Raw genomic sequence first — 14,838 nt, forward strand, 5'->3', positions numbered from 1 at the left:
AGACCATGTGGCCCTGCCCTCTTTGTCTGTGAAACCCGAGAGGCTGTTTTCCTGAACCTCTCTGGTGCAGCAGCACTGTTCTGGGCCTCCTGGGCTGGACTGTCAGGGAGTGAGCAGAATCATTGCGTAGGTGTTTCTGTCATCAGTTAAGTTCTGTTTACTGTTGATTTCCTTGGCTGCTTCCAGGTACTCTGTCTTCCATTGAACCTTCGCCTGGCAGAAGCACTGGCAGGTTTTTGTTTTGTTTTGTTTTATTTTGTTTTGTTTTGTTTTTTTGAGACAGAGTCTCGCTGTGTCACCCAGGCTGGAGTGCAGTGGTGCGATCTCAGCTCACTGCAACCTCCACCTCCTGGGTTCAAGTGATTCCCCTGCCTCAGCCCCCCGAGTAGCTGGGACTACAGGTGCGTGCCACCACGCCCAGCTATTTTTTTTGTATTTTCAGTAGAGACAGGTTTCACCGTGTTAGCCAGGGTGGTGTCTATCTCCTGACCTCGTGATCCACCCGCCTTGGCCTCCCAAAGTGCTGGGATTAGAGGCGTGAGCCACCGCGCCCAGCCAGCACTGGCAGTTTTAAAGTGTCTTTGTCCCTCACTCACCTCCCTCAGGTGGTCCCACTCCTGATGAGCTTCGGCACATGGTTGGGGGGCACCTGGAAGTGACAGCTACACTGGCACATGAGGGCTCCCAGCCCCCAGAACGGGCCCAAACAAATGCTGAGTCCATCCGCTTCCCTCAGGCCACCCTGCATCAGCCATGACCTCTGGCCCCGTGGCTTCTGCCGTGACCATGCGTGTGCCCTGTCCTCACAGGTACCTCATCAACTTCCTCCTGGATGCCACTGTGGGCATGCTGCTCATCTATGTAGGGGTTCGCGCCGTCAGCGTCCTGGTGGAGTGGCAGCAGTGGGAGTCCCTGCGCTTCGGCGAATATGGTAATGTGCTGTGGATGCCGGACAGGGCGTGAGGGAACTGCTGGAGGTCTCTGCTCCTTGCCCCATGCGGCCCACCAGGCAAACAGATCCAGAAATGGCTGGAGAGCTGCCACTGTCTCCTCTGTGTGGTAGAGGGGGCTGTTCTGGGTTTGAGCACACCTTCCTGTGGGTATGGGTGCCTGCTTTACCACCAAGGCCCTCACCTTATGGCAGGGAAGGTGGCAGGAGGCAGGAGACACTAGACGCAGAGAGAGGGCTGAATGTCTGCTCCTTCTCATAGAAGACACCAGCAGTCCCACATACAGGGCCGCAGGACTTCTTCATTCTGCCAAGCTTCCTGTAGAGCTCACACCACCTGCCTACCAGGTTAAAGAGATGGGGCAGCTCTCATTTTTTGAAGGTGTTTAGTAACGAGGTGGCAAGCCCTGCCCCTCTTTCTGCTGCACATCTGTGCTTGTCCTGTTGCTAGGCCATTCCACATGGCTGGTACTGGAGGGCGCCTTCCTCAGGCCCTCACTGCCCTCTGAGGTTTCAGGACAGAGTTAGGGGTAACATCAGCTCTCTGCCACCCTCACAGCTGGCCCTAGGTGTCTGCAGACAGAAGCTCCTCTTCCAGGTGGAGCAGCATCAGTGGAGCCTTTGCCTTGAGAGAGGGCCACAGAGGACAAGAGGGAGGGAGAGCCGATGGAATTCGGGATCCCCACTCTCCTGTCCTGGTCATGCCTCCCAAAGAGCTCATGGCTGTGGGCTCAAGGGCCACTCACTTCTAGATGGCTGAAGATTTACAGGGCACTCACAGTTTAAAAGGGGAGCTGGCTATGAGTGCCTTGGGTATTTCCAGAAATGTTAAGTAATTGTTTGTCTCCGTTGAGGGGAGATGAGCTCAGGGGAGGGCTTTTCTTAGCCCTGTTACTTGATGCCTGATGAGTCACTGACTTAAGATAGTGTCCAACACACAGCGTGTGCCTCCTATGGCTCCAGGGAAGGCTTCTGAGAAGCTGCGAGTCATTGAGTCCTCAGCTGCAGAACAGAAATGGACCACAGCGGGGGGACCAGCACAGCATCATCTTCATTTATAGAATGGGCACCCAAAGGAGTTAAGTGACACACAAAGCTCACCCAGCCAGTGCATGGCTATGGGAGCCTGGGCCTGCTGCACCAGGATACCTAAACCCTCCCACCACCCCCACAAACAGTGCTCACAACTCTCCTTTGCAGTTGAGATCTCTTCTAGAAGGCGTGACTCCCAGCTCTACTATAGCTGACCAGTGCTAAGGTGAATCCACCACAGTCTGTCAGGTGCCGCTCAGTGACCTGGGAGTGAAGATCAGGTCTGGTTCAGATACACCAAGCATTAATGCTACCAGCCGTTCCCTCACAGTTTGTCTTCGTCCCCAAGGGTGGATGGAAAGGAAAAAGGCAGTGGTTGTGTTTCAGCTGCCTCCTCAATCTCTTGGCCTGCCTCGGCCCCTGCCCCTGGGTCATCCCACCACTGCCTTTGGGAGCCAGAGTCTTCAAGCCAGAATGTCTCCAAATAAAGCTGGGGGGACCATCCTGAGTCCTCCCCAGGCTGAGGAAGGATAGCTTGTCTGCTCAGTTACCTGTTGTTTTCTATTTCCATCAATTTCTGTTGTTTTCTATTGCTACTGTAACAGATTTCCACAAACTTCATGGCACAAATTGAAACAACACAAGTTGATTATCTTTTTTTGTTCAGAAGTCTGCCATGGGTCTCACTGGGCTAAAGTCCCGGTGTCAATGGGGCTGGCTTCTGGAGCCTCTGGGAAGATTGTTTTCTCGCCCTTTCCAGCCTCTAGAGTCTGTCTGTAAGCCTTGGCTCACGGCCCCTCCTTCCATCTTCAAAGCCAACAACAGTCGCTGGGTTTATCCCACATCGAGTTGCCCTGACTTCCTGCGGCCTTCCACTTTAAAGTGTCCTTGTGATTACATTGGCCCCACCTGGACACTCAGAACACTCTCCCTGTCTTAAAGGCAGCTGACTAGCAACCTTAATTCCATTTGCAGCCTCAATTCCCCTTTGCTGTGTGATGCTACACACTCACAGGTTCCAGGGATTTGGATGTGGGCAACTGTGTCGGGCTGTTATTCCGCCTCCCACACCTGTTATCCTGCCCATTCATTTGAGGCAGAGGTCCCCACAGCTCTCTTCTCACGTAAATGAACAAGAGGGGCTTATTTTTCTAGGATGTGTCTTTTGTTCCTAGAAGAGAAGGCCAAGAGTTTGCTGATGAGAATGTGGGACTTAGGGAAATAAGCCACACAGCCCCGGCGGTTGAGACCAGATCCAGGTGACATATGGTGTCTGCACTCTGATTACCAGGCCACTCTTTCCCATGTGGAAGCCCTGACATCTGGGTCACGGTGCTTCATGGGTCTTGCTGCCCGTGCCTGGCCAAACTCTCCCTTTTGGAAGCCTCTCACCACAGATGTGTTCCCTCCTTTTGGCCCCTATTGCTGTGACTTCTACTGAGGAAATAATTAAATCCAAACAAAACACCCACATGCCTGAGGTTGTTCATTGCAGTAAAAAGCAAGACACAAAAGGGCTGGGTACAGTGGCTCACACCCATCATTCCCAACATTTTGGGAGGCTTAAGCGGGGAGGATCGCTTGAGCCCAGGAGCTTAAGACCAGCCTTGGAAACAAAGCAAGACCCCATCTCTACAAAAAAAATTTTTTTTAAATTAGCCAGGCACAATGACATGCATCCTTAGTCCCAGCTACATGGGAGGCTGAGGCAGGAGGATCACTCAAGCCTAGGAGTTTGAGGATGCAGTAAGCCGTGTTCATGCCACTGCACTCCAGTCTGAACGACAGAGTGAGACCCCATCTCTAAGAAAACAATAACAGTAATGACAAAGCAGGACATACAACACTGCCTGGCATGTCTGTCCTTTAAAGAGGAGACTGTGGGGGACATTTGAAAGACTCGCAAGTGAAACAGGAATCAGGAAATACAGCAGCCATGTGCGCTTCTCCCAGTGGTGGCTGTGTGAGATCTGGGTTCCCAGAGGAAATGGTGTGCCAGACGGGGTCACAGGTGCTTTTTCTCTTTTCTCACATTTCTGAACTTTCTTATTTTAGCATCTAAAGAGGCAGCTGCAGCTAAGTTGTGTAGCAGAAACCTAGAACACTGGGGCAACGTGAGGCATATGGGAGGAAAAGCATTTTCCTCCTTGTCAGTCACTTAAAACTGAAGAGCAGATGGACTGAGCACACTGAGCTAGCGGACATCCTTCCATAGTAAATAAGCGGTGCCGCGCGCTCTGCTGGCTCCCGAACACTCCAGTCCTCGCAGAGAGATTTCCTAGTGGCGCTCTCTGTCCAACTGTCCTCAAACCTACTTAATGGGTTCTCACAAATAAGTTCATCTGTTGTTTTGAGAACTGTTCTCGATAAGGTTAGGTGACTTACCGAAAGGAAAAGGATTGCAAAACTCATTAACAACCTAGCAAGGAGGGATTATGCTTATGAAATGGGTTTTTTGGCTCAAATGTTTCCTATCCCTTAAGTGAAAGTAGAAAGGAAGACCTCAGAAGAGGCAACTGATGTGTTTCTGCCACACTTCTCCCAGAGTTTTCCAGAAAAGGGAATGGCCTGGTGTTTTGTCCATTGCAGCTGCATAAAGTCATTCCCTTGTGTACAGCTGACAGGCTTGGGCAGGGCGTGGGCCTCCAGCACGGGTGCCCAAACAGGGATTGCTGCAGAAACAATAAAGCCAAATGAGAAGCTGGAGATTTCTCTTTGGACCAAATTATCTTCTCACAGCCTGGATTACGGCCTTTGCCCCCCAGCCCCCTGCCCCCACGCCGCCCCCAAAATGCTACCCTGTACCCCCTCTTCTGGCCAGCTGTGGTAAGGCAGCTCTGGCAGAACTTCCAGAGTGAGCCCCAGGCGGCCTTCCCACATCCCACTCTCCCCCAGGGTCTCCCACTTTGGGGAGGCCTGTATGGCTCCCAGGAGCCACCCTAGGGTTCTTCATATCACAGGATCATTCCCTGGAGGGGCTGGTCTTCTCTCCATTCAAAATGTCTTGGAGGCATTCCAGGGCCTGCACGTCCCCCAGCTTGGACTATTAGGTCCCCCGGTTTCTCAAGCATGGTGACTGAAGGGGTCCCAGATGGACCTTTGTCACAGCCCTGGGCCCTGGCCCATCCCTCCCACCTCCTTGCCCCAAGGACTTCTCTCTTCACTTCCTTGTCCCTGGCCAAGGTGTTTGGGGTGACCCATGCTGGACAGTCAGAGTCCAAATTCCTCCAGAGTCACGTTTCTGCTCTCAAGAGGCTGAGGTATCAGGGACAGCCCGGGGAGTTGGGTAAGGGATGGGAGGTGGGGAGGTGGGAGACAAACAAAGCGACTGGGTCCTGCTTCATCATCCACAAACATCAGTCCACTCATGGACAGAGAAGGGAGGGGCAGCCCTGCCGTCACTGGAAAAATCAACAACGGATAAGAATAGCAGTCTTGCTTCATACAGCTTCTGCTGCCAGCAGGCAGAAAGAACAGCTTTTCTGAGCTCCAGCAATAAGCACTTCCTAACTTTAGTGCTTTTTAATCCTATCTTAGAATCTTTTAAAAGAAAGGCCATTTTAGTATCTTCAAATAAGGAATTCTCTGATTTTATTTAAAATACTGCATTTGTCTGTTAAGGATGAGGTAATCCTTTGGACTTTTGGGGGGCTCATTACCTTTAGAGCAAGGGTTCTGGGGTGCGTGTGGGGGAGTGGGGTGGGGACATCATCTCACTCAGATGCCTGGGCCCCGTGTGACTAAGCACCCACCTGTCCCTGCAGGAGACCCTCTGCAGTGTGGAGCCTGGGTCGGGCAGTGCGCTCTTTACATCGTGATCATGATTTTTGAAAAATCTGTCGTCTTCATCGTCCTCCTAATACTTCAGTGGAAAAAGGTTTGCTTCGTCCCTGCATTAGCAGCTCCTTGCCACGCTGAGCAAGCAGCACTTCCTCCCCATCACCCACACATGCCAACTCTAGGAAAACCAAACTTCCGTTTTAACTCTGTGAATGTGTCCTGGATTTGGTCTGATATGGCAACTACTCCAAAGAGCTTGTCAATTCTTAGCATCCATCCACTTTAAATGTCTGTTCTAGATGAAGCCTTGGGATGTATAAAACTAATGAAATACAGTCCCTGCCCTCAGCTTACCATCCGATGGTGGTTTTTAGGCCTTGCGACGATACATGTTTCTACATCGGCAAACATCCTGTCACACACCTCTCTTGGCTGGTAGTTTAACGGAGCCATGTGGTGCCACGGGCAGCTTCCACAGTCTGTGACCTTCAGCGTGCCGATGCCCTGGCCAGCCCACGGGCTCCCCAAGCATGGCTTCTGCCCTCTGACCCCAGTTCTGTGTAGATAAACCCCCACTCCTCATCCCCGAATGCCCACATGAGACCAGCCAGAAGCCTTTGAGAAGAAGTGGCTCAGCTTGGCCTCCTTTGGGTTTTATTTGTGTTTGGATTTTATTTAAGAAAATAAGCCAAGGCTTTTCAGAGCTGTTGTCTTTTAGGGGTGGTTGAGGTGTGGGATTTCTGTTAGAAAGTGGTCTGGGGCCTCATTGCTGGTGTCTATAATGAGCATGCACTGTGTTAACCCCTCCAGCCCCCTGAAGCCCACACTCCACTCTCCTGGTGGGCACTGCTTGCTTTGCCCTGGCTTGGTGGCTGTGAGCCCACTGCACTTTGCAAGTCCACACTGAGGGGAAAGCTGCCAAAGCACCAGCTGCTTAATGTGGTCTCCAAGGGTTCCTTGTGGACAGTCTCATCTGGGAACCCTGGGCATGAGGTGCTGCTCCCGTTGGGCTTTGGGGAAAGCGTCTAAGCTAAGGCTCCCTCAGGGCCTGTGGGTACCACCCACCCACCCCAGGCACACTCTTGGTGGCCTCTCCCTACCTCACTGAGTCTGCTTCTCTTTACAGGTGGCCCTGTTGAATCCCATTGAAAACCCAGACTTGAAGCTGGCCATCGTCATGCTGATTGTCCCCTTCTTTGTCAACGTCAGTGCCATGTTGCGTTTTTATCCTGGTTTGCTCCCTGCCTGGCAGGGTTCCGGTCCAAAGTTCTGAGTCTGACAGCTCACCTTGTAGCCCTCAGGTCTTTGTATGACCATTTGCCACCTCTCCCACCCCTAGACCTGGAAATGGCAGGATTACCCCCTCAAAAGGCAGGGCCCCATCCCAGGGCTCCCATCCAGGATGGAGGGGCCTGGGAGCTTTGTCTTGTCCTCCCTGCCGAGGGGTCTCCCACCAAGAAGCCCCACCCATGTGTAACGCCAGCCTCTAGTTCAGGATCATTCCAAACGTACCCATCGTTCATTCCTGACCACAGATCTTGAGAAACTCCCGAGCACAATGGCTAGAAGTTAATCAACAGAAGTGGTGAGGGAAGCTGGGACAAACAGATGATGGCAGGGTGTGCCGGCCACCCACACGGAGTCTGTGGGGAGGGGCCCGGAAGGCGTGTCCAGAGACCTTGCTTCCAGGCCCCAATAAGGCTATTCCCCCAATTACCACAACAAAAACCCCTCAGGGCACGTTCCTTGCACACTCTGATCAGAAAACTGAACCCGAGGATGTGGAGACTGGGAATCTCTCTCTAAGCTTTGGGAGATAGCAGGGTGATTGGATTGGGTTTTTCTTTGCATAGCTCTGGATCTTATAACCTGGAATGGGAGTGGGCGGATGGGGGCCGTTCGGCTTTGCTTTGAAAAATGGTTTATCCCAAAGTAACCTGCACTTTTCCTTCCCACAGGCTTTGATGTTTTGGGTAGTGGACAATTTCCTCATGAGGAAGGGGAAGACGAAAGCTAAGCTAGAAGAAAGGGGAGCCAACCAGGACTCGAGGAATGGGAGCAAGGTCCGCTACCGGAGGGCCGCATCCCACGAGGAGTCTGAGTCTGAGGTACGGCCTCCCTGACTCTCCAAGGGCCCAAGCTGTCATATCGCTGGCCCAAGGGGGGTCTCTGGTCTCACGTTTGTGTATGTTCTTCCCTTGAGTGCTGAGTCACAGTGCGAGTCAGAGGGCGGGAGAAGAGGCTGAGCCAGAGATGAGCGAGGGACAGACAGCTCTGTCCAGCCAGGACCCATTCCCACTGTCCCTTGGGCCTGCCTAGGGCAGGAGGGCAGAGCAGATGGGGGTGGCTTGCCTGCGACAGTTCCTCTGTCAGTGGAGATGACAGGCAGGAGAGGGAAGTGCTGCCTCGTTTGGTGAGCCGGCAAGTACCGTCATGGGCCTAATGGTTGATCTTCAAGCATTAGGGTATTTGAATCTCTGCCCAACACTAAAGAGCAAGGGAAGTGTTGGCTCAGACAGCTGGAAACTTCTATTTATTTTTATTTTATTTTATTTTTTTGAGACGGAGTCTTGCTCTGTCACCCAGGCTGGAGTGCAGTGGCGCAATCTCGGCTCACTGCAAGCTCCGCCTCCCGGGTTCACGCCATTCTCCTGCCTCAGCCTCTCCAAGTAGCTGGGACTACAGGCGCCCGCCACCACGCCCGGCTAATTTTTTTGTATTTTTAGTAGAGACGGGGTTTCACCGTGGTCTCGATCTCCTGACCTCGTGATCCACCCGCCTCGGCCTCCCAAAGTGCTGGGATTACAAGCGTGAGCCACCGCGCCTGGCCGAAACTTCTAAAATATAGGGGTAGCCAGACCTTGCAGGAGGAACCTCATCCCCCCACCCCCTTATTTTCTGGTCTTCTGAGTTCAAAGGTTTGGACCTCAGGAAAGAACGGTGGCCATGAATAGCAGCCCTGAGGCCAGGATATGTGTTCTGGCGGCCCCGCAGCACTCACCCCACATCTGCGTGCAGGGCCAGCTCGTGGGAGGCATGGGAGGCCTAGGAAGTGTGCAGGTGGGAGCTGCAGAAAAGCTGAGACGAACATCTTCCCCGGAGAGGCTGTCAGACACGTGGGTGAGGTGCAGGTGGACACATAAGTAGCTTGTCATGACACCGTAATATGTTCAAAGATTGAAGCATAGGCAGAACCCAACGAGGGCCCTGGGACAGCCTGGAGGGAGTTTCAGAAGACGAATAGATAGTAGGACAGAGGGGAAGCCATGTCTTCTCTAGGTGCTTGTCTCTAGAATTTGGCCAGCACCTGTCATATGAGAACTTGGTGAACATTAGGTGAGTGGCAAACAGTGTTGTGGGCAGAAGCAGCAGCTCATGAGTATTCACAGTCACATGATTTAGTGTCTGGGCCATAGTGTGAAATGTACTGTGGCTTGTATTCTGGAGCATAGGACAGAAGGACAAGAAGTGAGGCACAGGCTGAGCTAGATGGGCAATGCCCTGTGATCCAGGCTGAGGCATTGGGATGTACTTGTATAGGCGGTGAGGAGCAGGGGAAGTATGGTGGTCGGGACCGAGACTAGAGGCAGGAAGCCCTGCGAGGGAACAGTGCAGGGAAGAGGAGGTGAGACTGCCTGCCCTGCCCTAGAACAGGAGTTCATGTTTCCCTACACAGGTGGGCTTTGGACCTCCTGATCCCAACCTAGGTGGTTCCAACCTTTCCCTGGTATTCAGAGGTCTAAGGAGCCAGGCAGGTGGGCAGGGGATGAGTGTGTTTGCCCCAGCTGCATGGCTGAGTCATTCCAGGGGCTTAGAACAGCAAAGTGCTGCTATTTGTCTTCAGCAGTTACAGAGTTGGCTCAGAGCAGCCACGCTGAACTCCCCCTGCCCACAGATGCTTTCTCTTCCTTTTGAAAGAGGCTTTTCAGTCTGCCTCTGCAGTATTTAAGGCAGCTTCAACAGCTGCATGTGGTCATGGTTGAGCTTTTTTTAGCCAGGGTGACCTTAGGCTGCAGATTCCTGCTGAGTTTGTCCTGATGGAGGTCGGTTCCCCTGGAGGTGGACCAAGAAGTGGGGAGCATTAGCAGAGGAAGGGGGTCTGTCGACTCAGTGCTGGCTTCAGTAGCCCATGAGTGTCCTTGGGGTGAATGTGGCCTGTGGAGGCTAGCACGTCTCATTGAGTACAGGGAGCTTCCCCTCACTCTTGTAAAGAAACGTTAAGACTTGGCCAGGCATGGTGGCTCACGCCTGTAATCCCAGCACTTTGGGAGGCCGAAGCAGGTGGATTACTTGAGGTCAGCAGTCTGAGACCAGCCTGGCCAACATGGTGAAACCTCATGTCTACTAAAAGTAGCAAAAAAAAAAAAAAAAAAAAATTTAACCGGGCATGGTGCCATGCACCTGTAATCAGCTACTCAGGAGGCTGAGGCAAGAGAATCACTCGAACCCAGGAGGCAGAGGTTGCAGTGAGGCGAGATCGTGCCATTGTACTCTAGCCTGGGTGACAGGGTGAGACTGTCCAAAAAAAAAAAAAGAAATACGAGATTTGAAGGGCCCAGGGTCCAGGGAGGGCAAATGAAGAAGGCCCTGCTGGGGGTGACTCAGGCCCTGCCTCTCCACTGCCTCAGATCCTGATCTCAGCGGATGACGAGATGGAGGAGTCCGATGTGGAGGAGGACCTCCGCAGACTGACCCCCCTCAAGCCTATGAAGAAAAAGAAGCACCGCTTTGGGCTGCCCGTATGACACATTCCCATGCTGGGGGTGATGGGAGGGCCCCGCCAGCCGCTGGTGTGCAGAGGTCATCCCGCAGCATCATTCCTTACCCTCTCTCTGCCCTTCCTTTCTACCTCTGCTCCTCTTGCTGTCTCTGCCCACTCTCGCCTGCCCCCAGACTACTGTGACTTACAAAGAGGGAAGAGGAGCCAGCGCCCGAGGGGGCCACGGGCGGCTGGAGGTCCCCATTCAGTTGCACTACAAAAACTGACCAAATATGCAAGGAAGGAGTTGTGTTTGTTCGTTGTCGTCCCAGACAGTGTTGTGAGGGACCTGAGGCCCTGCCCCGTGTCCAACCGAGTGGCAAGGTGGAAGGAAGCACAGGCACACAGACCGTGGGTGGGTCTCCTCACCGCGGCTGTGGGCAGTGCGAACACGTAACGCCTTTGGGCTAAAAGTGACTCGTTGACCATGTTGGAACCGGAATGCTTTCTTCCTCGAAATGGCTTTTGTAACTATTGATTTCTGAAGCTGGTTTTATGAGCTGTGACAGTGTTACCGGGTTGGGGGTATGTGTTTATTTCCTACAAAGTACTTATGGGACTAATGGGCAAAACAGAGATTTTTAAGTCTTCCGTATGCTGTTTGACTTTTATATTTTTAAGTTATATTTTCATACTATTGTATTTAAAAACTCTTTTTAATCCCCAAAGAAATTGGTTTATTTGCCTTTCATGAGGTGTGGGCTGGCAGGAGGAAAAAGTCGGGAGTTTTTTATTTGGAATATTATTAGATGATAAGATGAGACAAATGACTGGGGAGGGAAGGAGGATGGCCCTTCTCTAGAATCAGCAAACCCAGTGGTTCTGTGAAGGTCAGACCCAAGCTTGGAGCAGCTGGTCTGGATGCAGATCCAGGAGCTGCAGTGTGTGTGGAATAGGAAGGGCTCTGCCCAGGGCCCACGAGCTCTAGCATTCCTGCCGGCAGATTAGAGATCTTAGTTAAATTTGACCAAGAAAGGAGCTTAGCTAAGAGGTCTTTGTGTCCAGAGGACCCAAGACTACCAGACTCTTGTGCGGTCTGCCTGTCTGCAGAGCCTCCAATCACGGTGTAAAGTAGTCTCGGCCTCTCAGCCCCCACTGCTGCAGCCTTCAGAGCCAGCCTCTGGACACAGGGCCAGGAAGCTCCTCTCCTGCTGCCCTGGTACCTGCCATCCTAGTGTCACCTATTTGTTTTGCACAGCATTCTGAAGAACATCTGCCTCACGAAGTGATCCTGTTTTTCTCGCCCTCCAAAGCTGAGGTGGCTAAGGCAGGCAGGGGTGAGAGAGCTCACTCTCTAAACCACAGGCAGGGCAAGGCGCTTCTAGGCCGTGTCCCCTCCCTGGGGAATGGTCACTACTCCTCAGCATGGCCACAGGCCCCTGTGGTTTTGGGAGTTTGCTGAGTGACTGTGAAATGGGCAGACCCCAGCCGTTTCCCTGCTGTGGAAGCAGCAAGGTAGGGGCGCTGCTCAGTGGTTTGTCAAGTCAGAGGCAGCCACGGATGGTTAGGAACAGGAAGCCACACTGCTAAGGTGTGATGAACTAGAAGGGAGACATCCTGAACTTCAAGTGAGACAAGTGCAGAGGAGGCCACTCCACTTAGAACCTTCCTTTTAGACCTGCACGAACATGTGTTTCACTTAAAGCACATTGGGTTCGAATTGTGGCGCGTGAACCCAGCTGTTAATCCAGGTACCCTGGGACTGCCCTCTGCCTCTCAGAGCCCTGCCTGTCCTGGACTTGAAGGCGAGCATCAGGCAGGCCTTCTCAGCCCATCTTCCGCCAGGAGTGCAGAGCCAGGGTGCTGAGAGGAGCAGGGACTGTAACTACAGTAGGAGGCAACTTTGCTGGTGCCGTTCCTGCTCGGATTGACTTTGTGCCCCCTCCCATCCACAGCTATGGTAGCCAGTATTTCCCCAGCAGCTCTCTAGTGGGGAAGAGTGGCTGGAACCAGGCCATTCTCAGTCGAATTTGGGAAGACCAAGACTCATGTTCCTGACAGGATGGTCATTCCTTCATGGCATCACTGACTCAATTCTAATGCCTCCCCTCCTGTTTCATTTTGGTTTGAACAACCTGTGCCTGCAGCTGTTTCTTCTACCTTCCTGGAGCTCACAATCGGAGCTTCATGTTCAGTCTTGAGCTCCTAATGTTTCCAAACAGGGCAGGGGATAGGAGAGCCATAATCTGTGAAAGCTGTGAAACAAACCCTGGGTTGTGTAGACCTCAGATGGTCTTATCTGAAGGCTTGGCCCACTTCCCAGTGAGCAGAGGGTTTGGGGAACAAAGAGGTAGCTGAGGAGTGATGGTTTTTCCCTGTATCCTGATTTTCAGAAAGGGCTTTAGTCTCTGAGCTGCAGCTAGTAGCTGGCTGACCAGAGGACCGGGGTCTAATAGGGGGTCTGACCATAGGGCACCTCTCGTGTTTGGCCTTCCCTTTCTTGTGTGTGTGTGTGTGTGTGTGTGTGTGTGCATATATGTGTGTGTGCACACGCTTGTGCACACACATGTACACACACAAATCTGTATCCCCAGGAGTGCCTCCTGCAGTCACTGGGGGCTCTTCCATGGTGCACCATCCCATGAGAGCAGATCAGAGGGCTGTGGTCAGGACTTCCTCCCAAGCTGCCCTCCCTCCCTGGGATGAGTTTCCTCTCCACCTGCTCCAAGGTGCCTTACGAGGTGCAGCTCTTCACCTGGCCACATGGCATCCATCACCGTGTTGAGAAATGGTGGGACGTTGGCTGGATATTGTGTGCTATCAATCTGATTTGTCCAAATCTGGACCTCAGCCAAGCCACCTGTGGTGGAACCTTGCAAGTCAAGGTCATGAACAAATTTCTTGTAACTACTGGAAATAAACTAATGAGGTAGAACTGTCGTATCCAGATGGAAGAGGTGGTTGGTACTGTTACCTCCTTTTGCTGTCAGAAGGTTGTTGACAATGGCAAGGGGGGATGTTAGTGAGATCCAGGTGGTGGTGGCTTCTTGGTCCACTCAGCTTGCACACTTGCAAGAGGGGGTCTGTGGCCCCTCGGCCGTGCTGGTGGCCTCCTTCCTCAAGCTTTAACTTGTGCCCTCCCTGGCGACAGGGAGTCATGGGTTAATGTCACCTGTCATGCCTCTTTCTTCAGGGAAAATATTAAAAGGCTCAAATCAAAGCCATGACTTCCCCTAGACAGTGTAAGCCTGTAGGGTGCAGCCCCAAGTTTATGTCGAAAGGCTGCCTCAGAACCCTGGAGGGAGCAGCGCCCAGCTGGCAGCTCACTCTGCCCTTGCAGTTCACTGGCCTTTTCGCAGCCAGGCTAAGATAGGCAGTGCAAGGAGCTTCCCACTGGCCAGAGCAGCTGCCTGGTAGAATGTGGGGCTGGCTTTTAGAAGTTTCACATGCTTGCAGCTAAGAGTGCAGAGCTCTCTGTTTTACTTCGTGAAACATTGGCAGCTCTGAGGGGCTTGGCTTTTGGTAAGGGACTTATGGTCTGACTTGCCACAAGCACCTTGAGCTCCTGGGTTGGTTGGTGGTTGGTTGGTTGGGTTGTTTTAAATTTGATTTTTCTTTTCCTGAAGTTTGTTAGAAGTCAGACCTATGCGAGCAAAACCATGGCCCACTTCAGCAGCCATCCAGTGGGGGTGCTTAATCGGTGGTGGTAGGATTCATGGAAACGTTTTTTTGCAATGAAAGAGAAAATGATGTACTTACATTGTAAAATGGTTTACAATAAAGTTTGGCATCTTATTACAGTTTTTTAAAAAAAGAAACCATCACATTTGTGGTTGTTGGTTGTGGGTTCTCTGGAGTTGAAACAGCTTGGCAGGGTCAAAAAAGATTCCCCTGTGAATTAGAAGGTTCTCCCCAGGAACCAGAGTGAGAAGGAACCTTACAAAGCCTCATGGCAGGAGTGGGAGCCAGCAACTGCCCAGGGAAAAGCCAAACATGCTCTTGCCATGTCCATCTCCACTTCCTCACTAGTGAGTATTAAAGCAAGTCCGTCTCTGAGGAGGACATCGTGTTGGGGAGGTAGAATATAAGCAGTGAGCAGTCCAAATCCCTGTCCCTGAGGCTGCGGGGCTAGAAGGCAGGTCCCTGGGCAGAGCTGCAGCGTCAGGTGCCATCTGCAGAGGCACCCCTGGAGCTAGTGGAAGGCCCCCACGAGGCCTGGCCTGCCCTTGGCTGCCTCTTGGCCCATGTGCCACATCCTGGGCATTCCTCATGTCAGCACTTGTCTCAGATCAAGCCTGGCAGTCCTCTCATTGGCCTCCTGGAGCCAGGATGACAGGAGGGGGATTGGGGTGGGGTTCAAAGTATGACAGCAATGGAG

At 52.5% G+C, this 14,838-nt stretch overlaps 1 protein-coding gene across 1 annotated transcript in view; it reads left to right on the plus strand.

Moving 5' to 3' along the window:
• The window catches only part of STIMATE (STIM activating enhancer), a 58,283-nt gene extending 47,168 nt beyond the window's left edge, over positions 1–11,115 (plus strand). The window contains exons 4-8 of the mRNA XM_012498814.2: positions 810–931; positions 5,746–5,858; positions 6,888–6,965; positions 7,720–7,869; positions 10,390–11,115. Of these exons, the coding sequence (XP_012354268.1) occupies positions 810–931; positions 5,746–5,858; positions 6,888–6,965; positions 7,720–7,869; positions 10,390–10,506 (580 nt within the window). The 3' untranslated portion in view covers positions 10,507–11,115. The remainder of the gene's footprint in view (positions 1–809; positions 932–5,745; positions 5,859–6,887; positions 6,966–7,719; positions 7,870–10,389) is intronic.
• Positions 11,116–14,838: the final 3,723 nt, after the last annotated feature.

Source organism: Nomascus leucogenys, chromosome 4 (genome assembly GCF_006542625.1).
Source record: "Nomascus leucogenys isolate Asia chromosome 4, Asia_NLE_v1, whole genome shotgun sequence".
Classification (NCBI taxonomy): domain Eukaryota; kingdom Metazoa; phylum Chordata; class Mammalia; order Primates; family Hylobatidae; genus Nomascus; species Nomascus leucogenys.